The sequence below is a fragment of the Lonchura striata genome, chromosome 2, assembly GCF_050655825.1.
Source record: "Lonchura striata isolate lonStrDom1 chromosome 2, ASM5065582v1, whole genome shotgun sequence".
NCBI lineage: Eukaryota > Metazoa > Chordata > Aves > Passeriformes > Estrildidae > Lonchura > Lonchura striata.
In genome coordinates, this window is record NC_140704.1 from 60,950,183 (window position 1) to 60,974,737 (window position 24,555).

At 39.8% G+C, this 24,555-nt stretch overlaps 1 protein-coding gene across 1 annotated transcript; it reads right to left on the reverse strand.

Moving 5' to 3' along the window:
- Nucleotides 1-2,991: 2,991 nt before the first annotated feature.
- On the reverse strand, nt 2,992-21,520 carry VPS4B (vacuolar protein sorting 4 homolog B). Its single transcript, XM_021530559.3, has 11 exons — nt 21,373-21,520; nt 18,631-18,742; nt 17,089-17,239; nt 15,770-15,837; nt 14,011-14,130; nt 13,641-13,797; nt 12,258-12,406; nt 12,005-12,086; nt 9,811-10,030; nt 7,071-7,208; nt 2,992-5,317 (listed from the first exon to the last, which is right to left on the reverse strand). The coding sequence occupies exons 1-11, from the start codon at nt 21,397-21,399 to the stop codon at nt 5,216-5,218; spliced, it is 1,326 nt and encodes a 441-aa protein (XP_021386234.1). The 5' UTR covers nt 21,400-21,520; the 3' UTR covers nt 2,992-5,215.
- Between the last annotated feature and the right edge of the window lie 3,035 nt (nt 21,521-24,555).

Genomic DNA, 24,555 nt, shown 5'->3' on the forward strand with positions numbered 1-24,555 from the left:
GGTGTGCCCTGTGTGTGAGTTTGAGCCACGGCAGTGTCCTTATAGGGGCACCCCTTCTGTCTTGAAGCTGGTGAAGGGGCAGTGAAGATGAAGGGTGGGCAGAAAGGTTTAGGCTCTGTCAGCAGGTGCTTTGGCTCCTGTGTGAACTTTGGCTATGCTGCAGCTGAACCAGCTTTGCTGTCAGGCAGGCACAGTGCCCTGTTTGCTCCCACACTGAAAGGGGACACATGCATGGTGGGCATGAGCTTTTTGAGCAGGTAAGAACAACAACAACAAAAAAGAAAACATTTTAAAATTATAGTGACAGGGCAAGGCAGGACACAAACATACCAGCCCACAGCAAAACAAGAGCAGGTATAAAGATTAAAACAGTAATAAATTCTTTGCTGTTCAGTTGTACTAATAGCTGTGATTAATTAATTAAACATCATTAAAGCTTCAAGTGAGCTCATTCTCAGTCAGGCAACAGCACAAGTATTTTAACTGGCAACTTAAATGGGACATTTTAAAACAGTAATCAGCTGATTTTTCCATATTTTCTAAAATCTTGCATAAAGCAGAAGTCTTAATAGGTCAGAGCCTCCCTGCTAGAGCCCATGCTCTAGCCTTCAAGGAAGAGAGGAAGAAATCATAATTTGCATTCATATGGTTTAATATTTTCCTAACTTTCTACTGGGCAAACAATTCACCTGGCTCTGCCAGAGCCTAAGTCGCAGCTGCAAATAACAGTCCCCATTTGCTGCTGTATTTCCTGAATGAGATGATGATATTTACAGCCACCTTCCTAGCCCCTTGCCTAGCTGACTCGCTATTGCTGAGACATGGATAGAGAAGCAGCAGAAGGCAACTACTCCAGCTGAGATTTTTGTAACAAATTACCTGTGGATGGTCATCAGACCAACAACAGAGTGAGTCAGAGTAAATTACTGTTTATAGTTGACAGAATGCATGTGACACTGAGCATGTTTAAAAGCAAAGTCCCTGTCTTGAATAGCTTGGATTTAAATGAGTTGAGGCAGCAGAGGAGGAGCGAGGGCAAGCAAAAGCAAGTCCTGCCAATTCATGTTACAGTGCTTGATAATAGGTCACCAAGCAGGAAAGAAGACTCTGGCTGCATTATCAACATCAGGCCTGTGTCAGGTGTCAGTGACTTATTTCCTGGAGATGTCTCAAAACACAACCAAAGCCTATTTAGAGGGGAACCTAGCTCCTGCTATGATGCAGATAGGACATTCTATTGTGTTTTCATGACTAATGGTTGAGAAGTTCAGCTGAATGAGCCCAAAAATGTCAAGTATTTCTGCAAAAGACTAGCAGATTGCACATGTGGCAGGTAGCATACACAGGTGGCACAGATAGATGGAAATCCAGTGTTCCTGAACTCAGGACATGACAAGGGCAAGAAGTATCTTTGTTTATTCATCAAGTTGGAGCCTTTCAGGTAGGAAGGCTGCAAGGGCGAGTAAACAGAAAATGTCACAAACCAGCAACCTAATCGAAAAGCTCCCATCAGAAGGGTGTGTGTGCATGTGGAAGTAGGGAGGGAGAGGAAAGATTCTAATTAGGTCACAGGGACCAAAAGATAAAAACAGGACAATCTTATCTAATACCTGGGCTGTCACTACACAAATGCCAGGACAAAGGATGAACGACCAATTAAAAGAGTTTTTACACAGCTAATTATGATGACAGAGGATTTGTGGAATAAAATCCCATGACTAGTATGTTAACAAAAAGCTGAAGAAAAATTGAAGGGGGAAGCACTGAAGCTACACCACAAGAGCTACAACAAAAGCTGACTGCTCGAGAATAAAAGGAACAATGTTTTGATAAGAATTAATTATCTGTTGGAATAGCAGCACAGTATGAAACAAACAGTCCACTGAGCTCTTGCAATAGTTTACGTAAGTTACAGGAATGGCTTTAAGTCAACCATGATTACTAGGGTGAATCTGGTTAAGACCAAAAACATGTATGGAAGCCAATCCTGAAACAAGCTTGTCATTCTGGAGGAAGGAAGAGTAAACAGCAAAATGCAGATGTTCCTGCTATTTCAACATATTCAGAACTATTAAATAGCTTCCTGTCAAGATAGTCCTAAGAACAACAAAAAATGTGGAATATTCTTATTAAGAACACTAAATAAAAAGTAGATCAAAACACCTGACCAGAGAATATTCAACAGTCTCTTTGCTTCAGTTGACAAAAAGAGCAAATTCTGACAGGCAGGAACATGAGAAAAAACAGTTCCAGAGTGTCTCCCTCAGCTACATTTGTTCTTCTCCACTAGTTAAAACAAAAGCTTATGAGTATATTCAAAGACCAGCAGACTTGAAAAACCAAACCAAATGAAAAACTTAATAGATTTATGGAAGACTGAAAAGATTTGTATGCTTTTGTTATGCTAGACAAGAACAAAAAAGCAACACATAAATCAAACGACTCTGGAACTTGATGTTATTCAGGGAATGTAGGAAAACATGTAAGTTGATTTACTGAGCTATTCTAACCCTGTAAGTATGTACATCAAGACACAGACCACAAATGGTAGGAAATCAAAAACTTAATGTCACTGTGAAGAAACCATCTGTGAAGGACATAAGCATATGCAGAAGTGATTTAATTGAAAAAATTGTTTTACACACTGGAAGGAAAATTACATTTTTTCATATTGCAGTCAGAGTAAGCAGTAACACCAGAAGGTATGAAAAAAATTTGTGAGCTAACCAGCCAAAGATCAGACCTCATTAAAAATGTACAACTAATTTGTCCAGTATTTACAGAGGTTTTGATTATTCAAAGCAAATACAGTCTTTCATTAATTCTTTGATTTAGAGTATTTTCAATTAACACTGAAAACTACACAGTGGTTTTACATGCTTCTTCGTTAAGCTATCATCTGCTATGGATAACTTGGCTAAGAAGCTCGGTGATATATATATATATATATATTAATTTATCATTATTTTACAAAGACAGCAAACCAAAAAGTTGCCCTTGTAGCTGCAATTCTAAGCAGCAAAGTTTATTTGGAATATATTTCTAAAAACAACTTTCAACATCAAATAGTAAATGTTCTGTTACAGATGTTATCTGAGCAAGCAGCAAGATGTAAATTTAAAACATACAGTATATTTTTCTTTTGCATTAAAGATACAAGATTACACAGTTAAGCATATGGAAGCCCATAAGACAAATCAGCTTACCACAAAAAGGAAAAAATAAACCAAAAACCAAAACGTTCCTGAGAATTTTAAGATTGCAGAATTGCAGTAAGGACTCTCATTTTTCAAAAGGTCAAGAGATAAATACTTCAGACAGTGGATTCAAACCTCTGAAGGACAACCACGCTAGTATGTGGCTCACTTCGGAAGTGTTCACAAAAGAAAACTACAGACGACATCTTGTTGCAATTAAGGATTAAGTTTACTAACCATAGTTGCCTGTACCTACACTGGAATTCCCGCCCTCACCCACTCCCTCTCCTGCCATCCTCCCAAAAGATATCAGAAAGATCTGCAGCCCACTGATTCACATTTACACATTCTGATGTAAGACAACAGTAAAGCTGTGTAACTGAAGGATTTTGGAAAAAATGTTTCATCATGTTAGTAAAAAAAACTCAGCACCTTGCAGATCACAGAATATTTACCTATTTTGTTTGGCTATTAAACACAGAAACAAAAGTCTAAGAAGACAATAAAGCAGTAAAAACTTGAACATAACATAGAAGAAATACTCAAATAACATAGCTGATGTTGTACTACAACATTTTACTTCATTAAGTACATTAAGAAAATGCCACCCATCCTATGATTTATAAAGTACACAAAATATGTACAGAGAAGAAACCAAACCCCATCAAAAGATGATCATAGCTGTGCATATGTACATAGAACATACACACCTAAAATGTGCAAATTTCTCTTAATGCAAGTTAAACAAAACATTTGCAGGATAGAGTTGTACAATGGTAATGGAAGATAGAGGATTCTAGATATTCTAATGGTGTTTCATCTCTACAGCCAGTGCAAACTTACAAGGCACAAACTCAATGATGATGCTGTAGTGTTTTTAAGTTACATTCAGGCACATCTCCATTTGCAGTTCTGCAGAAAAAGAGCAATGGAAGTGCTACTTCTATACTAAATTGCCAGCTTTCTCTCCCAGTTTAAGCACTAAACTGATGTAACCTATATGCTACAGTTACCAGTGGGGCTCTGGGTTAATTTATCACTGGAAAGACCGTGGCAAAAACATCTGTTCTAATCTCCTTGCATGTGAAGTATGCTATTTCCCAAAATACCACCCAGACATTCGCCAAAGACTACATATACCTTGCCAGCTGCAACATGTGGGATCTCAGAGGACATTACTAATGTTTTTTTCTACCTTCAGTCAAAACTTCCCCAGGAAGAGAATCCAGATTTTAAAAACCAAAACAACAAATAAAACAAATCCAAACAACCCCCCAAGAAGAGCCAGCAAAACACCTTGTGAGTTACTTGCATTTAACAAACTTGTGTTAAATTGCATAGTGACAGTGTGTACCAGCTAGTAAAGAGTTAAAAACAAAAGCTTGCTGTTTAAGGCAAAATTTTAACACAGCATAGCAGAAAAAAAGCCAAATAACAGGTCCATCAATATTTAATCAAAGTACTGGCCCATGTAGTCTTATCCTCCAGTGTCTTCTTTCTTACTTTAACAGCAAACCCACACTTGCAGTATGCTTGATTAGAAAATTTTGTTGCATTTTCCTAAATGAAATGAGAGCAATTAATACATATGCTGATTGACTGATATTGAAAACACCTGACAAACATGTTCTCTCCTACCGTTTAAAAAGATTTTTGACCTTACAGGGAGATAAGGTCAAAACCTAAAACTCATTGGTATCCAGGTCTAATATACCACCTAATATGGAACTAGTAATTTAAAGCTTTCTAGTATTTATTAGACATTACCACATCACTTTGCTGTCTCACCTAAAAATTGTATTTTTGTATTACTTTTCAATAGAATTAATTTAATAGACATCTGAGGAGAACAATACAATACAAAAGCTTAAGGGTCTTTGCAAAGGTATCTTCTATTCCTTCTGCAAAGTGTGAAAGGGGTAATTTTATTGGCATTTATTTGAAGTGCCATCAATAAAGACACAAGAATACTTAAAAAAAACAAAAAAAGGTTCTAATGCTTCACACATATCTTTGGTTTAGCCTTCCTGACCAAAGTCTTCTGTAAACTTCTTTAACTTCTCCAAGTCCTGTTCATTAACTGTTGGTTTTGTGCTAGCAAGCGACCTGAGCATATCAGCCTGTCAGAAAAAAAACAAACATGTTTTCAGAAACAAGTACAGTACCACTGCTAGCAATTTTGCTGTCAGGACAAATATGCATTAAAAAAAACATTAAAAAGTTCCTATTAACACAAAACTTTAAGCCTGAATACTTCTGCACAGAGGAAGTCTTTTAACCTTTTGAATACAGACAACAGTCAATGAGTTTTCCAGTAACAAAATCACAATCTCAGGTTTAGGTTTAAGCCACTCATCCATTCAAGTTTTATTCACCTATTTTTTTAAAAGAACTGAACTTTTTTTTTGGTCAGTTACTATTTTCAACCCATGATTAACTACAGCAGATTAGGTGGAAAATAATAAGACGTTCCCATGTACTCTTCACAGTCCAGCAATGTAGAACAGCAGTCTGTGATTCATCTCTAGCGAAGTTTTACTGCTCCTGATTGGTAATTTCTGTCCCTTCAACTCAGTAAATTTCCTAGATAAATATTTAGATGCTAGGAAATGAAATTTAGAAAAAAAATCATAGGCCTATGAAGTTGGAAGCAGCAATTAAAATACACTATGAATAAAAAGGGTAAAGAAAACGAATCAATTCCCAGCCAAGGGCAACTGAAAATAGTAGATGCCCAGCACCTCATATTGCTATAAAATTACAGGTAAAATCCAGAATTTAGTATAATGGTTCTCCACAACTGATATTTCTCTCATCAGACCAGAGGCACCCTGCTCAAAAAGAATTAAAGCCTTATGTTTTAGAGACAGGAACTTATTTTGGACACTGAAACATCTGCCTGTAATGCACCAGAGTTGAGCTACCATTAGGGGCACACAAGGAACTGCTGTCTTTAATTCCAGGAAAGACTGATTAAAAATCCAATTAGACCATGCAGAGAGAAGTTTTAGGGCAGGCCTGCACCTGCATAAATCCTCTTCTGCTTCCTCAGTATGCAAATACACACAGTAAATTCTTTCCTGAAATACAGTGATGGTTCTATTTTCAAAGCATTGCCTGTGAAACCCACGATCACACTGATTTCTTTTATTCCTTACAGGACTCTGCACACACGAAACTACAGGAACACAGATTTGTTATTAAGTGCTTCCCACAAACTTTTTACTTAAATACAAAATACAGAATGAGTGTCCAGCAATTATTTTTTTCTTATACAGTGATCTCAAATTGAAAAATGTCTTACATATTTTATTCCCTAGGCCAAAGCAAGTATTTTCATATGTGCAAAGAAAACAGCAGAAAGAGCTGTATCACCTATGATGAATTTAAACCTAAACTACCATTATATCCAAAATCTTCTTAACATTTTGGTTTTATACTTGTATTTGGGCAATAGAAGGACAATATTTACCTATAGCATATCACTTCCTAATTTACAGTGAATGTAATTTTCCATTTCCCAGTATTAATGCCACAGTGATGAGAAGAAAGTGCCATGGTGCAGGAACCCTAAAGGTTTTGAATGACTAAAAGCCAAGTGAAAGAACAGTGCAAGAGGCAGATACTGTCTATGGATGAAAGGATGGCAGCTGCATGCCAGCAGACAAGAATAAGAAGTGCTTATCAGGGATAGACAGCTGTCTTTTTCATAGCATGCCATACTGTAGTGATTTGTATTGAGAGTTCAAATGTTATCTGGTATGCCCAGCATTTCTGAAAACAAACATCCAATTGTCCTGAAAAAGACTCTTTATCTTAAAGTCTTTTCAGAGTTCTGTAAAATAAGAAAGAAATGCTACAAGGAATACCTACCATGGAAACTCTAGGCTCCAGTAATTTATCACCTGGGACCTCCATCCATGTCATTTCTATGGCTTCAGGATCACCTGGAGAGCAAGGGGTGAATAAATCTACCATCGTATTTGGATTAGACACTGATGGTCCTTTTACCTAAAAATAAGAAAACACTCAGTTTATGGGAGTTATTATTTTGAAGACAGAAACCAGAAGCCAAACAGCATCCCAAGCAAAAACCATTTCTTGATTTTATGCAGATGCCCTACCCATTGGGAACATATGTCCTGTGAAAGAGAAATTGTACAAGCGTACTGGTGTTATTCACTCTGAAAACCCGCAGCTGTAGCCAGATACTTAAATTCACATCAGGTCAAATCCCAGAAGCCACATCCTCTCAAGGCTGAGGATTTCTGCGGAAAACTGACACGGCAGGAAATCTGCTTGGTGAAGACCACCCTTCCTGGTCCCTGGTCACTCCAGGAGTTCATTCATCGCTAGTTAACAGCCCTCTAAAAGCTTCCCGGTGCTTTCCGCTCTGACATCCCGCATTCCCAGTGTCCCAGAAAGTTTCCCGGCGCCACCTGGGCAGCGCTCCGCGGAAAGCAGCGCGCCCTAGCGGGAGAACACGGCACCATCTCCCCCGCCCAGCCAGACGGACGGACCCACGGCCCGCGCATCTGTTCGCGGTGCGCAGCACACCGCCCCGCGTGTGCCTTCCCTCGCTGCTCCCCGCAGCCCCGCACACCCACGGCAACCCGCGGCATACCCAGGGGCTAAAGGACACCACACTAACTGGCTGTGGACACTACTGCGTTTGCTGCTCCAAGCTGTATTTACAGCAAGAGGCTGGGGAGCAGATTGTCATATTCAAAATGCACTCCGGCAAACCTGCATTATCACATGCGGCAAGGAAAGGTTTACAGTTAATTACTGACAACTGAGGAAAACTCTGCTGAACTGAGGCAAGTCGTCTGTTATAATGCAAATAATAACGCTAAGATTTTTGCTTACAAAAACACCAAATCACATCCAATTAAAGCATTAACAATACAAGTGGAATCAACTTGGCTCATGTCAGAGCATTCAAAGCATCGCACTTTTGGGTTTTTTCCTTCCATTTTTTATTTTCTTGAGCAAAAATAGTTAAGATGCAAGAAGCGCTTTTGAAGTTGTTCCACAAACAGTGACAACTGAGGTTATTTCATTGCTCCATGGCGAGCTGGAACATACCTCAGATTGTTCCAAATTTGAACCAAACACTAAAACCCAACAGCCCTTTAGCCGGAAATGCCATTCTCATGTAAAGTTAACAACAGATAAATACTTCAGACATCACTGCTTAAGGGAAGGAACCATCTAGAAAATCCTTGATACATCAAAGTCACTGTTTATTTATCAACAAATACAGTTTACATTACATTGTTACTGTGAGTGTCCCCAGAAATTAAATTTCCTGCCCTCTCATATTCTGGACCATACTGGATTTAAGTGTGTCTTTCTCTTTAAATCTTAAGCTGAATGAATTCATTGGAAGAAAACACATGGAAAAAAAAAGAGTCTATTTTCAAAGTGAGTGTAGCTGTTCAGTTCAGGGCCCTTAACCCTTTTATGTCAGGTTGAGATACTGGTAAAAAAACTGTTAATTGTAACTGAGATGACAAAGACCTGCTGCCAACACAACATACATGGTACTCGACACCTTAGGATCTGAAGTTTTTCCTACCACACCTGCTCTTTTAAAAAACAACAAATTAAAGCTTCCTTTTACAGCAATTAGCACCTCTGCAGAAAATCCTGACCCACCTTCACCCAAAAAACATTCTGTAAATATCAAACTTTGCACTAAAAATATTAACAAGTACCTTTAGTCCGGGTCTACTTTAAAAATATTCTACACAGCAAAATAAAATTTTATTCAACTGATACACACTGTATATATTTTAAACTCTGATTATAACCATTGATACTATCACTCCTTTTTTTTTCCATTTAAGAGTTTAATAGTTTTCAGGGAACAATAAATTTGACTGAACAAGGCCAAACTGTGCAAATTCTCCAGGGGAAAGACATTCCCAGATGTAACAGATTTAGACTGGTGGCAAAGAATGCCAGTTGGTTTTTGCACATAGTTTCTGAGATTTAAATATTGTGAAGAGATGTTACTTAAGTCAATACATAGCATGTAGAGGTAACTGGAACATAAGCCAAACAATGTAGTTTGAATTGGCTCTTTGTACCTATGTAAAAGTAAACCGGTTTTTACATTACAGCAGTGTAAATGAAACACAGACCTTGCTCAGTTGTGCTGCATCTTAAGTACTATAATTTATTCAATGTTTCTTCCAGAACTCTACAAGAACCTTAATTTTTCAGTTTGAAAAATATGCCAAGTAAACAGAATGCACTTAAATACAATTCATCTGTTCTCAAGTGGATGAGGGATACTTTTTTTTTCCAGCACATTAAGAACCACTTAACTTGAAATAGGAAAAAAGCACTTCTGTAACATTGCCATTTAAACAGCAAACTGAATGCTTTCAACACTCTCTAGAGACATTAAGAGTCAGAACATGAAAATTAGCTCCACCAGACCTATGGCAGGACTGGGGAGAGGTACAGGAAAAGGAAGAACACTTCTCCCCAGTCAATAAAAGGGACATCATAAACATCCAGCATTATCCAAAACCAAAGGAATTTTCAAATTCAAACTGTTCTCGTAGATGAAATAACTTGAAAAATTTTGATTCCTACTTACTTTTTTAAAGTGAGTCGCCAATTGCACTTTTCTAACAGGCTGCATCAGTGCATCACGGACAATGATGCTTATATCTGCACCAGAATAGCCATCAGTTCTCTTCCCAAGCTCTCGATAATCTGAGTCTTTTAAGTCATTTGGAGTTGACCCGAGGTGAAGTTTGAACATTGCAGCCCTGGCATGGTCTTCAGGTAAAGGAATATAAATACGCTTCTCAAACCTGGTTTAAAAAAGACAAAAACAAAGCGTCCCCAAGATGCTAACTCATGCAGGTGCACAATGGAAAGAGCTCATGCAAATGAGCTTGCTTCTAGCAATATTAGAAAGCAGTTTCAGTACCACAAACTTTTAAAAAAAATTTTGAAGCTAGTATTCAGCAACCTGTTCTCATAAATAATAGGTTAGTTACTACAAGCTAATATCCAGAATAAGTGCTGCTTCCTTTCCATTACAAAATCCTCTCTCCAGACTGACGTTTTTCCAGTAGAGTTTGAGTCTTAAAAGAAAAAAACTGAGAGGAAGAAGTCTTTAAGTGTTAAAGCGTATTTGAACAGATTTCACACTCAAAGAAAGAACTGCCTGATAACCAGTTTACGCAACAACTTTCTACAGTCTCCAACTAAATTAAGAAAACACCATAAATGGAAGTAAATTTGAAGTAATTCTCAAGAAAATATTGGTAACAGCAGTTCCTCCTTTGAAGCAGCATCTGTTCTCAGAGTGGAGATTACCTCCCACCAACAAAGTAAGAGCAATTCCAAATTCTGCTGAACACAATAAACCTCATATACATGATAAAGTGGCTGAAATCCATGAAAAATTAATTTTAGTACAGCCACTGTTGTACAAGTTTTTTTAAGTCTTGTGGGCAAGAGCTAGGGAATTTCTCTTTCATGTTGCTGAGAATGAGAAAATGGTTTGGGTTGAGAGAGACCTTGAAGACTGTCTAGTTCCAATCCCCCTGCCACAGGCAGGGAGACCCTCCCCTAGACCAGCTTACTCAAAACCCCATCCAACCTGGCCTTAAACACTTCCAATGATCCACAGCTTCTCTGGACAACCTGTGCCAGTGTCTCACCACCCTCATGATAAAAATTTCTTCCTTATGCCCAATCTAAACCCATCCTCTTTCAGTTTGAACAACTGCCCCCTTGTCCCGGCATTACAAGCCTGGGAAAAAAACCAAGGAACATCTCTCCACTCTTCTAATAGTTCCCTTTATATACTGAAAGGCCACAATGAGGTCTCTCTGGATCCTTCTCTTCTCCAGGCTGAACAGCCCCACTCTTATAACTCACCTTCAGAAGAAAGGTGTCCTGATCATTTTCAAGGTCCCCTTCTAAACACACTCTAATCAGGTTCATGTGGTCTTTTACTGTGGATCCCAACCAAAGGTGGAATTTCAAGAATGGCTTGAAATTCTCAGCAATACCTTCACTTCTAAATCTGGCTCATACAACTCTAGAATCATGCAGAGGAGAAGTGACATCTGGAGGTGACCTGGTCCAACCCCAAATCAAACTGAGGTATGGCCAGCTTGAATTCAGTATATAAATAAAAGTTAGCGTCAGTCACAAAAAAAATCAATTACTCTTTAGCCAACAAAAATGGCCATTATCCAAGCTGTGTCCTCATCACAACATAATCCTATTTGTCACATAACTGTATCTGTCCTCTGTTTGCTCTGCAGCTCAAAGAAAATCCAAATAATCAGGTACAGGCAATCCTGTATCTGCAAAAGTCCTTTATCTGCAAAACAGCAGTTAAAAATCACAAGTTATGCCTGACCAGTAGAAGAACATGGCATTTCTTTGTAAGGTTGCACTTCCATGAAGAAACTCACCAGTTTGTTCACAGCTAAAAAGGAAAGCTTTACCCTCTCTTGCCCTTCTGAGGTGTGTATTTTCTATCTTGTCCCCTAAGTCCCCTAGAAAACTAAAAAGCAAGCAGAAAACTCCTGTTTCTTCAAGCATAATCATCAAACCAAGAAATCAGGTAAACTACAGAACTGAACAACCTACCTCTCTCTAAAGGGGCAAGTGACTATCAGTTTAACTATGTCTAGTTCATGGAATTGAGTTGCAGAACTTTAATGGTGTCTGCAAACATGAGCTGGATGAACACCTTAAGCACTCTCTGGCTGAAGACTCACACCAGTTGTGAACTGCACATCATAAAAAAAGTGCCATCATACCTTCTCCTGATAGCAGAATCCAAAACCCAGGGTATGTTTGTTGCTCCTAAGACCAGGATTCCTTCATTGTCAACACCAACCCCTGTATCAGGATAGAAATAATTTCAGAGTTTAGATGATACACAGAGATTGTTTTAAAAAGCCATCAAAATTTAATGGGGTGGAACTGCAGACAATTTCAGTATTCTAATGCAAGTTACACTTAAAAATACATGTCTTAATTTCTCTGATTTTGGAAACCAAATAAACTTACCTTGCATCTGGACTAGAAATTCTGTTTTTATCCGTCTAGCAGCCTCGCTTTCATTTTCACTTCTTGACCCACAGAGGGAATCTATCTCATCAATGAAGATGATAGAAGGTTTGTTTTCTCTGGCAAGCTGGAACAAGTTTTTCACTAATCTTAAAGAAGGAAACAGCTTCAGCTATATTAATAATTACAACAGCAGAAACACATAACTTCAGATTGTGATACAGTATTTTCCTTTAGAGAAAGCAAGGGGAAAAAAGCATTAAAGCAGCATAAAGCTACTCAAAGACACAACATTCTTCCAGCTCCACAACTCAGAATTACACTGAATGAGAGCACTCAGAATAATAATAATAAAAAAAATAAATAGAGTGCTCCAGGCATGATTTTGCAAGATAAAGCCCTTTTTCAGTTTACACTTCTACATGACAGCCTGGACTATACAAAACCACCAATTTAGAATGATTCAAAAGAAGAAAGCTTTATCTAAACTTTTCTAACTTAAATTAATTCTAGAGGTTTTGTAAGAAATAACATGTATCTTTACTTTATACAACTTTACTTACTAAATAATTTTTGTATTACAAGAAGTACTGGTTTCAAATCAAATAAACAAAACAACCTAAACCAAACACCCATATACTCCTAGCCATCTCTCATGAACACACTTTACTAGTTTATAAAAGAAAAATAAATAGGAACATGCTGGGAAATTCTTCATATTACAGCACTAAATCTCAGGCAATAGTCTCAAATGAAGTCAAGCATAAAATCTAATGCCAAGCTAGTCTCCAGTTCTGTATTCCTTTTGCAACAGAAGAAAAGCAGCTTAAGGTTTCCAGCTTTCTGGGAAAAAAATAACTCACTTCAAACATTTTATCTAATAGCCTTTCTTTCTCATTCTATCAGCTTTAAATAGTGTTGCTCAGTTGTCCTACACTTCAAACTATTAAATCATGGTTATGACAAGTATGCTTATCATTATATGAAAATCCTTTCCCTATAAACCCAGAGCTTTTAATTAATACAGGAAATCTCTTTTGGAAGACTAGATGGACAAATTCCTGGACTTCTAGACTGCAGCCAACATGTCACTCATGGTCTTCTGGCTTCCTGGTCTTCTTCATACATCACACAGTAACAAATGAAGAGTTATCATGAGCTCTGTGGTGCTCCCAAAATCTTTCTGAGCACTGAAGAGAGTTTCTCAAAATGCAGCATATAATGGTATCTTTACATGGCACTGTAGCATGAAGCATGGAAACACTTATAATTTGTTTTCAAAAAGACAAGACCATTCTCTTAAATTCTTTATGGCAACTTATCTAATTTTATAAAAATTTCTTCTTGACAATATTTCCTGGATCTCTGGCAACTCCAACTTACTTTTCACTTTCACCTAACCATTTTGAAACAAGGTCAGATGAAGATACTGAGAAGAAGGTAGAGTTGTTTGCTTCTGTTGCCACAGCTTTTGCTAAATAAGACTTTCCTGTTCCTGGTGGTCCAAATAGGAGAATTCCCCTCCAGGGTGTCCTCTTTCCTGCAAGAGAGAAACCAGTAGTTTTGAAAAGACTATTGTGCTTCTTTAGGGTGCTTGGAGGTTTTCCGCATCTGCCCATGAGACTTCTGTCAGACAGATCAAAATCTTTTGTTAAGAGATCAGCTTGAGTCTGTGATGCATTGGTACAACACACTGCACAGGCCCCAGTGCCAGTCCTGACTGCCAATAGTAAATAAATGCTCTAATCCTGACCTGTAAACAGGTGTGGAAATTTAATGGGAAGGATGACTGCTTCTTTAAGTGCCTCTTTGGCACCTTCGAGGCCAGCGACATCACTCCATTTGACATTTGGTCTCTCCATAACAATTGCTCCTGTAAGAAAAGATTGTCTAAGTTAGTGAGGTACGTATCTTTTCACAATTACAATAAATTCCATTTGGTGAAAAAAGAAATCCATGCCCATGTCTATAGTGAATAAAAACAAGGCATTTCTAAGATGATAGGAGCACTGAATTCCATTAGTCAAATAGATGTTATTTTTACAGAAATCTGTCACAGTTTTTTACCAAAATAAACCATGGATAACAAGAACATTTGTGTTAGTAGAAGTCCTGGCACCATCTCATAACTAAATCACTGCACTTCCCAAAAAATTTGAAATTTAATTTTAAACAATGTAGCTACACTAGCTCAGGATATTTTAAGATTCTCCAGCAGATGAAGTAATTTCTTGGTATCTGCAGACATGCAGGAAACAAATGGATCATCTAATAGAAAAGAGGTTTGAGAGCTAGGGCTAAAAGCATCAGAAAGGTTATATGAATCCTGTTTAGCTGTAGAAGCATTTTCTTAATCAAGACACGTTCAAAGTTTTGCACTAAGTCTCATCTTCCTCAGTGAATGAGTTCAGCCAACTGAGCTGTAATTCAGCCTTCTCTTCAGACTGGTTAATCTGACATGCTAAAAATTCTGTCTCAGCTACTTCTAGATGGGAAAACTTGGAACTCAAGTAGTAATAGATTATTAGATCTATAATATTAGATCTTGTAATCCTAGCCACTACTTCTACTATCTGAGGTCAGATTCACGTGGGAAGAAATGAAGTCTGTATAGTGAGAGAGAGAATAGGAGTTCAATGCTCATCAATTTTCTGTCACTTTTAAAAAAACATAGAACTGTCTCTTATAACTGTGCATAGGATTAAATAACGTGCAGAGAAGTAGAAAAAGCACACTACAGTTTCCAATGGTGATATAACAGCTCCTGAAATTACACAGGCGCAAGATCTGGTACGTGCTTTTGGTCTTTGTTACAGTCAAAACCAGGAGAACAACAAGGTTTCTTCAGATCCATAAGCACCTTCTAGTAGGGAAGTTCTGAACAGTTCATTATTAAAAGGAAATAAATACCAAAAAGCTCCCTTTTTACTGCACACCAAACTGTTGGAAGCTGCTATACATTGCTTCACTGACTGTGTTCTGTATTTGAGTGCAAAAACCCGAACTATGCTACTGAACTGGGACGGCATCATCACTCCATGTAAGAAAATGCTGCCTGTTATTATAAATGGGCAAGAATCTATGTTTCTTACTCCTAAACATGAATACCAGTCTTTTTGTGAAAACAGTCCTGCTTACACTAAATGTTTGTATCATCATTTCCTTAGCCTCTAGGAAACATGCTACTGCACTTCAGAGTAAAATATACTAGATGTTTAGCCAATAGCTACCTGGGATTTTGCAATTTCTGTTGGAAAATGCTAGCCTGATAGGTGATACAATTTTAACTTGAAGCGTAGGGTGCAGGAGATACATTTAAATATAGTCACTGTGTAAGTTCATGGCACACAAGTCCTTTTACTTTCATAAAGACTATGCTTTTGCACATGAAGATTACATACTAGCTGAGCCACTTACAGACATTAAGTTATCCATAAAAATTAGACGGTAAAAATATAGGAACTTGCTTGACTGAAGTAATCCCTGTATAAAAAAAAGATGCTTTAAATTACCTTGAAGTTGATTCTGTAGCTTCTTTTTTTCAGGGTCCTCTGATTCTCCTTCCCCATCACTGTCATTCCTGATTAGGAAACAAAATGTTGAAATACAGTAAGACAGACTTCTGTCTTAGCATAAAAATCAGAATGCAAAAAGCAGAAAACCCATCAGGCTGAGGAATGAAAGAAATACTGAGATGCTTTCAGACCCTCTACAGGTTTATATGATTGTAGAAAAGCAGAAGTACACTTTCTGTGATTTTTTTCTTTTCAAATTCAGCCTCCTTTGCCATTTCTACTTCCTCTTATGGGTCTGAGCCCTCTTAACACACTTCTATGTGCTTTGAGCCAGCTTTTAGGAAACACAGCCCCTATGTCCAGCAACACAGAGGTGCTGGAATGGTTTGTTTGTAGACATAGGCACTTCTCTATCTGGACATGCAATTTGTCTAGTTCCATCTAGTACTATGAAACTCTCATCAGAACAAAGGAAACGGGAAGTTAAAGGAAAAGAGACTAGAGAGGGAACACTTGGAGTGGAGGTAATGAAAATACATGTAGCTTTCATGGTATTACCATTTCTTTCTATTATAAATAAGCAGAAGATGGTACAGCTCAAAAAACAAGGCTGATAAGATGAGCAGACACTGAAAAAGACTGAAAATCAGGTGAAGTTTTAAGAGACGACTGAGCAACTTTAGCTGTTCAGGACTCCTATAAAGGGCAGTCCCACCAGAAGGTATAATCCTGAATCCTTCCTCTCTCCTATCCCCATAAAGGGAGTAGCAAATGCAAAAGAGGCTGGGCTTGTTTGGGTGGCTCTGCTTGTTCAACGCTCTGCTATGTAAAGCGAGAAACAAATCTATGAGAAGTGAAGCAGTGGAGAGACCAAACACTGGGAGGATTCAGTCCACCTTACACAACTTTACATAGGGCTTTTCATCTCTTATCAAGTATGAGACAGATCATACTCAGTAACCCCAGTAATTACCAGTCTGAAATAATTTTCTAGTTACTAAGTATTTAAATGCAGAAAGCCTTTAAAGGTCATCAGTCTCCTTGCCATTAAATCCAAAAATCATTGGATTCAGCTGTTCGTCTGAACAGCTTTCATTCTTCAGTGAACTTCCCAGGCAAATGTTCACATTTCAGTAAACAAGCACAGAAATGCTTGTGATTGTAATTCAAATTATTTTTATTAGTACACTGTACTTCAGCATTCGTAGTCATCTGAAGCATTTCAGAAACACAAGTTAAAATTATCTTTGAATAGCTGAAGTTTGGAATAAACTGAGTTCAGCAATTATTTTGCTTTACCTTCTCCAAAAACATACCCTTTTCCTTCAGCAGGACCAGACTCTTTAACTGGTTTTGGTGCAGTTTTTTCTCTCTTTTTCAGATATTCTTTCAGCTTTTCTGCTCGGTCCAAGTATTCGGTACATTTTGCTCTAATGCTTTGTTTTGCTTTATCACCCTGTGCTTCATCTAAGAGTTTGAAGATAAACAATTCTTTGTTAACAGCAAAACACAAGTGCATCGATCAAAAAACAAGACTAAAGATCTGTCTTCTTTATCTCTTATCAATACACCTCTCTCAGGGCTCACAACATAACCAAACATCTCAACTACTTGTTTTTCCATTATACCTTGGAATGAACTGACCAGAAGAATGTCATCATGTAACAGAAATCAAATATTCACCTGAACATTGCCTTGGCTTAAAATTTGACTGTAAAAGATTAAGGACATCAGCAGTGGAAGCTTTTCTGTCAACCTTTCAAGCTGCTAGACATTGCCTTAATAACTGCTTTTCTAAAATAGCTGATCAAGAAGCTGCTTGTGCTAGGCAATTTTTATTTAGAACCATACTTGATTCTTCCATAGCCTGCTAATTTTAAAAGATAAAGAAACATTACATAAAACATCTGAAAGAATTAAGTGTGTTTCAACAGCCACGCTGTTCTCATAATCACTATTACAGTATTTCAAACCAACAATCGAAATTTAACATGTCAGGTTTTTGAGCTAAGTTTCCAAAAGTACATCAGTTTTGTTAAAAGCATATAAAGCGATATTCTGAGAAAGTCTCTGAGATTCAAATGGACAGGAAGTGATAAACACAGATTATCCTAATAATAAAGGACTATAAAGAAAACTATTTTTTTCAAATAATGAAGATCTGTAAGTGTACTTTTGTCAGGCAAGCAACCCTAGCCCACTTACACTAGGGCTGTACCCACATTAAGAAAGCCCACTCCTTGCATACAAACACTGAATGTGGCACAAAAGGTACACAGCAGTGGGAAAAGGCATAAAGTAATGAGAAGATGGAAACTGAAGAAAAATTGTTACATACAAGTCCATCTCATACATTTTCTTGGCCAAGATAAACAGCAAGACTATGACATTAAGGAGCAAAAAATGTCAGCAGAGAGACTTTAGAAGGGCAAGCAGCATGAATTAAAGGAGCAAAAAGCACTCTGCAGATACAGCAAAGACTTCATGTGTAACATGGTTTTCAGCACAACAGAAATACAGGGATCCCTGTACTTATTGTCATATTTCCTCGTGCAGTGGCCAGCTTGAAACACTGCTACAAAAGTCCAGAGGAGAGACAGCAAACACCTGCCTCCTGTCTTAAAAAAACCTAAAACAAAACACAAGTAAAAAATAATCTAATTTCTTACAAGAACGGAGCAAGCACACAACACAGTAAAGGTAAAAGCTGAAAAATATATGACCTCAGTCAAACTACAATTAGCAAGTATCAACTGTTGACGAGGGCAAAAATTTAAATACTGATGTCAACATAAGAGAATACTCTTGTGCAATCTGACGACTAAACTTTACTTAATCATCCAACACATCACACTTACATTTAACAACATGGATAAAATACTGCACGGCATGTTGGTACAAGCGGAAGGCTTCCTCATAGTTTCCTGCTTTATCTTCTTGTGCTGCCTTGCTAGCAAGGTCTATTGCTTTCTGTAACACAAACAAATAATTAATTGCTGTACAAGAGCATTTTCCATGATCAGAGACCATTTAAGCTGTTACTGTCATTTGATGGCCAGTTTTTCTGCTCCTCAACATTTATCCCCTCAGAGTTGAAGGCAATTGATTGTCATAGGTAGTGTTTTGTACAAAACACAATATTTCCATCCTTTTATGAACAGCATGATTTACAACCTGCTGAAATTTACTAGCACACAAAAAAGCACACGTGAGAAGAAGTTTCTGTGTACTAAGCTGGAACTACTACTACTACTATGCAGTCTGTCTTGCCAAACTCTTGCACTTATTATGAAAAAATCTGGAAATCCATTGTAAGGCTTGGGGTTTTTTTATTACAGACATAGAAACTTTGAACTATGATACAGATATGCTGTTTTAAGGCATGGTTCAGGGGTGCACTTGACAGCGCTGGGTTAATGGCTGGACTCAAATCTTTTCCAGCCTAAACAATTCTATGATCCTATGACTGATGACATCAGTAAACCCTGTAAACAGCAAAGTCAATACAGGAAGTAGCTGATTACAACCACTGAAACTAGCACTATCACTCTTCAAACATTATGCTGGGAGACATCTTCAAAGACCAGTTGCTTGGCTTCTCCAGGAGGATTCAGACTCTTGATATCTTAGTGAGAAATTCTAATTATCATTCCAGTGGGAGAGGAGAAAAAAAGCTCAAAACAGACAGAGAACATACCCAAATCTCAAGCATCAAAGAGTTCTATGAGAAACTATGAATGGATTTTTACTTTATTTGTTCAGTTATTTTCAAGTAAATCTGACTGAGATCTAAGCACACACTGCCTTGTGGATTTATTGTATCACCACTATTCCGTTGCTCACTCCTAAGTGCTTATTACTTTTTATTACACTTTACTCCTTGGAATGGCCATACCATTTCCAGACAATTAAAACTGTCATTTTGACCACTGGCTCATGTAAGTTGAAAATAAGCAGTCAGCCAGTTAACCAACACCAACTAAATAGTCTATAATCCTTCATCTATTTTTTCCCATGTGGTTCCCTTTCCTAAGCATTGCTCAGGATGATTATGTAACGCCAGGGAGCAATGTTGAGAGTTTGAGCTGCAGCAAGGAGTTTCCATTAGACATTCCAGTACAGATATTCTTGCCACTACCTACACTCTGCTGTTTCAGGCAGAACAAAGCTAGTAAACAATAGCCATGAAAAAAACAGCAAAATCTTGCATTCTATTGCTTTGTGTTGATGTCTTGGAAGCAAAGATCATCTCAACAGATCTACTTGACATTAAAGGTATTTAAAAGCAATGAACCAATTAAACAGACTATGGCTCTGTTGTGGCAAGTGCTGGAGCACTTTAACATCTGTTTCTTTGGAACAGAAGCTAAGTCTTTCCTTCTTGGAGAGGCTGGGAGCTCAAGAGCAGTTTCCCAGGTATGAATGGACAGCTACCTCCTTGCTGCCCATTTTATGCTGACTCCCTTACGCATATCTGTGCACCATTCAAATCTAGCAACAGAGCAAAAATTAACCCCCCAAAATGTTATTTTCATATTAAAGTTCTTAAGTCTCATTAGCGACTTTAATTACTATGGGATAGCCCAGTAATTCCTGGATTCAGTATAAGAAAGACAGGTGACATTAATTCCAAAGAATAAATGTCAAAGATCGTGTGCTAAAACAGAACGGTGAGAAAACAGGGCATGTCACAAACCTGTTGCTCTGAAATCGGCAAAAGTCTGCATCATGTACTGCCTGGTTTTGCTACACTCTCTTTTTGTAAACAGCCAAAGACTATTACCTGGCTATTAGATTCTCAGCTCTAATACTTCATTACATCAGCTGCACCTTAGCCTGTTACTGTGAAGAACATCACTGCTATCAAACAGAAAATCATTATTAGAAAGCTGTATGAACTAGGGCATAGATGACCAGCTCTAACTATGCCTAAGGCACAAACTACGTTTATCGGCCATAGGCTTATAGTTTGATGAACATCCCCCAAGGAAAGAATGTTAGTTTAAAGTGGTGTCATTCTTCTGCTTATTATAAACCCTGTAACATCTCCTCCAGCTTTGCCAATGCAAACATCACACTGCCAGTGTAAACACCGCATACAGAAACGATCACGGTTCAAACAGCCGAAGAGAAAAAGGGGCTCTTTGGAACGCAGTTATTTCACTTCGGGGTCTGTTTCGCCGGCCAGCCTCAGCACCGATCGCACCCCCGCAGCCGAGGGTTCACACAAGCGGAACAGCAGAGCAGGCAAGGGCTTCCTACAGCCACCAGGAGCCTTACGGCAACACAAGCCAAGCCACGCGTCCCGAGCACAAGAGGCAACAGCGCTTCCCGGGCGAGCACCAGGCCTCGCTGCCCGTGTCCCGCGGGGCTGGGACGCCCTCCCCGGGACGAGGAGGGCTGACCCCGTGGGCTCTGCCCCCCGAGCCCAGTCCCCCCACCGCGGTGCCCGCGGCCCGCTGAGCAGAGGCGTCCGCGCTCCCTGCGCCCCGGGACACTCCCGGCCCGGGAACCCCGGGCCCCGCTCCTTCCCGGCGCCGCCCCCCGCCGCCGCCGCCGGCCGGGCCCGCCCCGCGCGGGCAGGGCCGGCGCCGCTGTACCTGCAGGTTGCCGGTGTTGGCCGCCATGGCGGAGCGGCAGGGGAGGGCAGGGAGCGGGAGGAGAGTGGCGCGGGAGCGGGCCCGGCTGCCGGTGGCGCAGCGCCGCCGCCCCGCCGCCCGCGGAGCCCGAACCGCGGCCTCCGCCGCCGCTTCCGCCCCGAGCGCCGCTTCCGCTTCCGCCTCCGCTTCCGGGCACGCCCCGAGCGCCCGGCCAGCCCCGGCCGCGGCGCTGCCCGGGCCGCGCTCGCCCGCTGGGGCTTGGGCTTGGAACGCGGCTCTTGGAGCCTCCTGTGCAATCCCGCTGGGATCTCTCCACAGGAGAGCCCACGGCCTCCCTGGGCAGCCGGTCCCAGGGCTCGGCCACCCTCAACGTGAGGTTCTTCCTCATGTTGGGGTGCGGCTAACCGTGCTTTAGTTCGTGGCCGCTGCTCCCCGTCCTGTCGCTGGGCACCACCAAAAAGAGTCTGGCACCGTCCTCTTGGCACCTGCCTTGGGGATATTTATATGCATTAAATAAGATCTCCTCTCAGTCCTCTTTTCTCCGGATTAAACAGGCCCAATCCTGTCTAATCAAGCATGACAGTGTCATGGGCAAGTGTCACTCGCCCGTGGGTTCGTGACAAAGATCAGTTGACGTGCGATGCTTATAGAGTGGGGAGGAGGAAGTGACTCAACACGCAAGCAATTACGAACCAGTTCTGGAAAGCCAACTTGCTGTATGGATGCAGGGATATCTGCTAAATAAGTGCCATATCTTTCCCTCTGGTACATTAATTTCTTCAGGGCAAAAAAAGTATCTGGCAAACTCAACTGCAATAAAACCCGTTCTTCCAAATACCTTCAAGTTATCACAGTGCAGCTTTAACTTAATAATTCCAATGTAACTTTTTTGATTTTATTTTGTAATAAAAGGTCTCTGAACCTTTTTGATATAGTCAAGTAGGCTGTATACTCTGGGCATACAAGGGAAAAAGGCACATTCACAGTTCCCCCTGTACCAGGGAAGGTCGTGGTGAATCTCTTCACTATGTTGTCTGGCTGGCAGTTTATTTTGGTAAGTGTCCTCACGAGTTGAGGATGCTTTGGTTGATTTTTAGATGTTGTCAATAACAGCTGTTCTCCTTGGATTGACTGCAAATGTGTAAAGACATGATGTAGGAAAGACTAGGTCATGTAATCAGGCTTTGGGAAATGAAATGGTAAAGAGGGTTTGCTACTAAAGACAACTGAAATTGGTCAAATTAGAAGGAGAGATGATGATTTCTAAAGGAACCTTACAGCTGTGTGGTCATCAGGATTCAAGCATAGCATCAGTGGTGGGAGGGGCTCAAGGGTTAAATATTGTATACCCATTTCTTTCTTATTCCATCTTCAAAGGATGAGGCGAAACCATTCCTTTCACTCTTTCATGGTTGATTATGCCATAATGAAGCCTTTGGGCTATTTTTAACCTTCTTTTTATTTAAAACAAGCTACTTCCTTGAGTATCATTTCCTTTTTGGCTTTACCTTCTCATTCTGGTTGGTGTAACAGAGTATTTTCAGATATGTTCCTGATGCTAGTAATTCTGTGTCATCTGTACCTATGATTTTTAATTCTTTGATGTTATATTTAGGTTTTAGACTGAGGTCTAAAACAATACGTACCTCACAAGAGTGTAAGTATGCCTCTCCTGCCACACTGAACTGGCTTCCAGAAAAAATGACTGGTTTCTGCAAATGTGATTAAAGAAAGTAAATCAGGAAAGGCACCTCTGTAATTTACAGATAACAGGCTAAACTTTGCAGCCCTTACTTAAGTCTTACTCATACAATATTCCTGCTATGATTTGACTTTGCAGCTAGTTTTGCCTGAGGAAAGACTAGATGAATGCTGAGTAATGACATCAAGATTATTTCTTGAGAAGCTAATGAAGTGTCATGTTAAGGGCATTACTTCCATTTGAGGAACAACTACAGCCGCATTATCTAATACTTCCCAGTGCTGAAGTTCCTTTGTTACTATATTCTAAGAATGACAAGTGTAATGAAAATAAAGGATATTAAAGGTGTTAATATGGGTACCTACTGGGCTCAACTAAGTCCATCCCATAACTACCTGGGGCATTATTGCTCACATTGCTATGGCATTACGTGGCACAGGTACTGATGATCTGTGTTTCCTAAGGCTGAGTAAGCTGTTGTGGAGAATGCTTCCTGCTGCCATGCCTTGGATTGGAGGGAAGGGGCCTACACTTCACCTTGCCTGGTCACCTTGGGCCAAGAGTAAGTAGATGGATGCATCAACTAGATAGATCATGTGTCTGCAGCACAACCAGGTGTCGTATCTATGATTCTCCTCCGCCGTGGCAGCTGAGGAGTGGCTAGAGATGACTAATGTTACCATCAGAGTGAGATTGGCATCAGCTAAATGACGTGAGAGCCATGCAGGTAAGGGAAGTCACTGCCTCAGAGACCTTTACAGTGCAGACAGACAAGGCAGAGAAGGCAGGAAAATATAGCCTCGTTTTCCTGTATTTCTTTACCAGATGAAATGATGATGAATCTGGTCAGATCAATCTGACCTAGGTAACAAAGGCTGTCAGTAGCAACACTAAGAAGTAAAATTCAGATTGTCCAAATTCCATTGTGGCACCTCGATCCTGTTTGGTGTACACATAATGAGCTCATGCACTTGGGACAGGACCTGCAGTGCACTCGTGGTGCAGCTGGGTCCCTTCTTTGAACCATGCTGGGCTGAAAAGCAGGAGCACTTCAAGCCACCAGCTGTGTTGGGGAACCTTTCTACCTGTTATGTAGTGCCTGGCCTGTGGGAGTCCTGCTGGGAGAATTGCAGGTGGATGGCTGCCATACATAACCCCTTTAATAGCACTGAAACCACAGCAGCCTTATGGAGGAGAGCTGTATCCTAAGAGCTCTTATTCCTAAAGCACTTGGTGCTTTGTGTGCAGAGAAGGTGTTGTGCAGCTATAGAGCTTAGGAGGGAAAGAATTAAAGCTGTGTTCAGGACCAGAAAGACTGACAACAAAATAAAGCCGTGTTACATTTATGGCATTAGAGACAAGAATGAGCTTTGGGGCAAAACTTGAAGCACTGGGTTTTGAGGAGTTCATGGTCATCCAACTCTGCCCCATCTCATGGGTCTGAGGTGGATGGTGACAATATTTCCTGCCATAGTACAGTA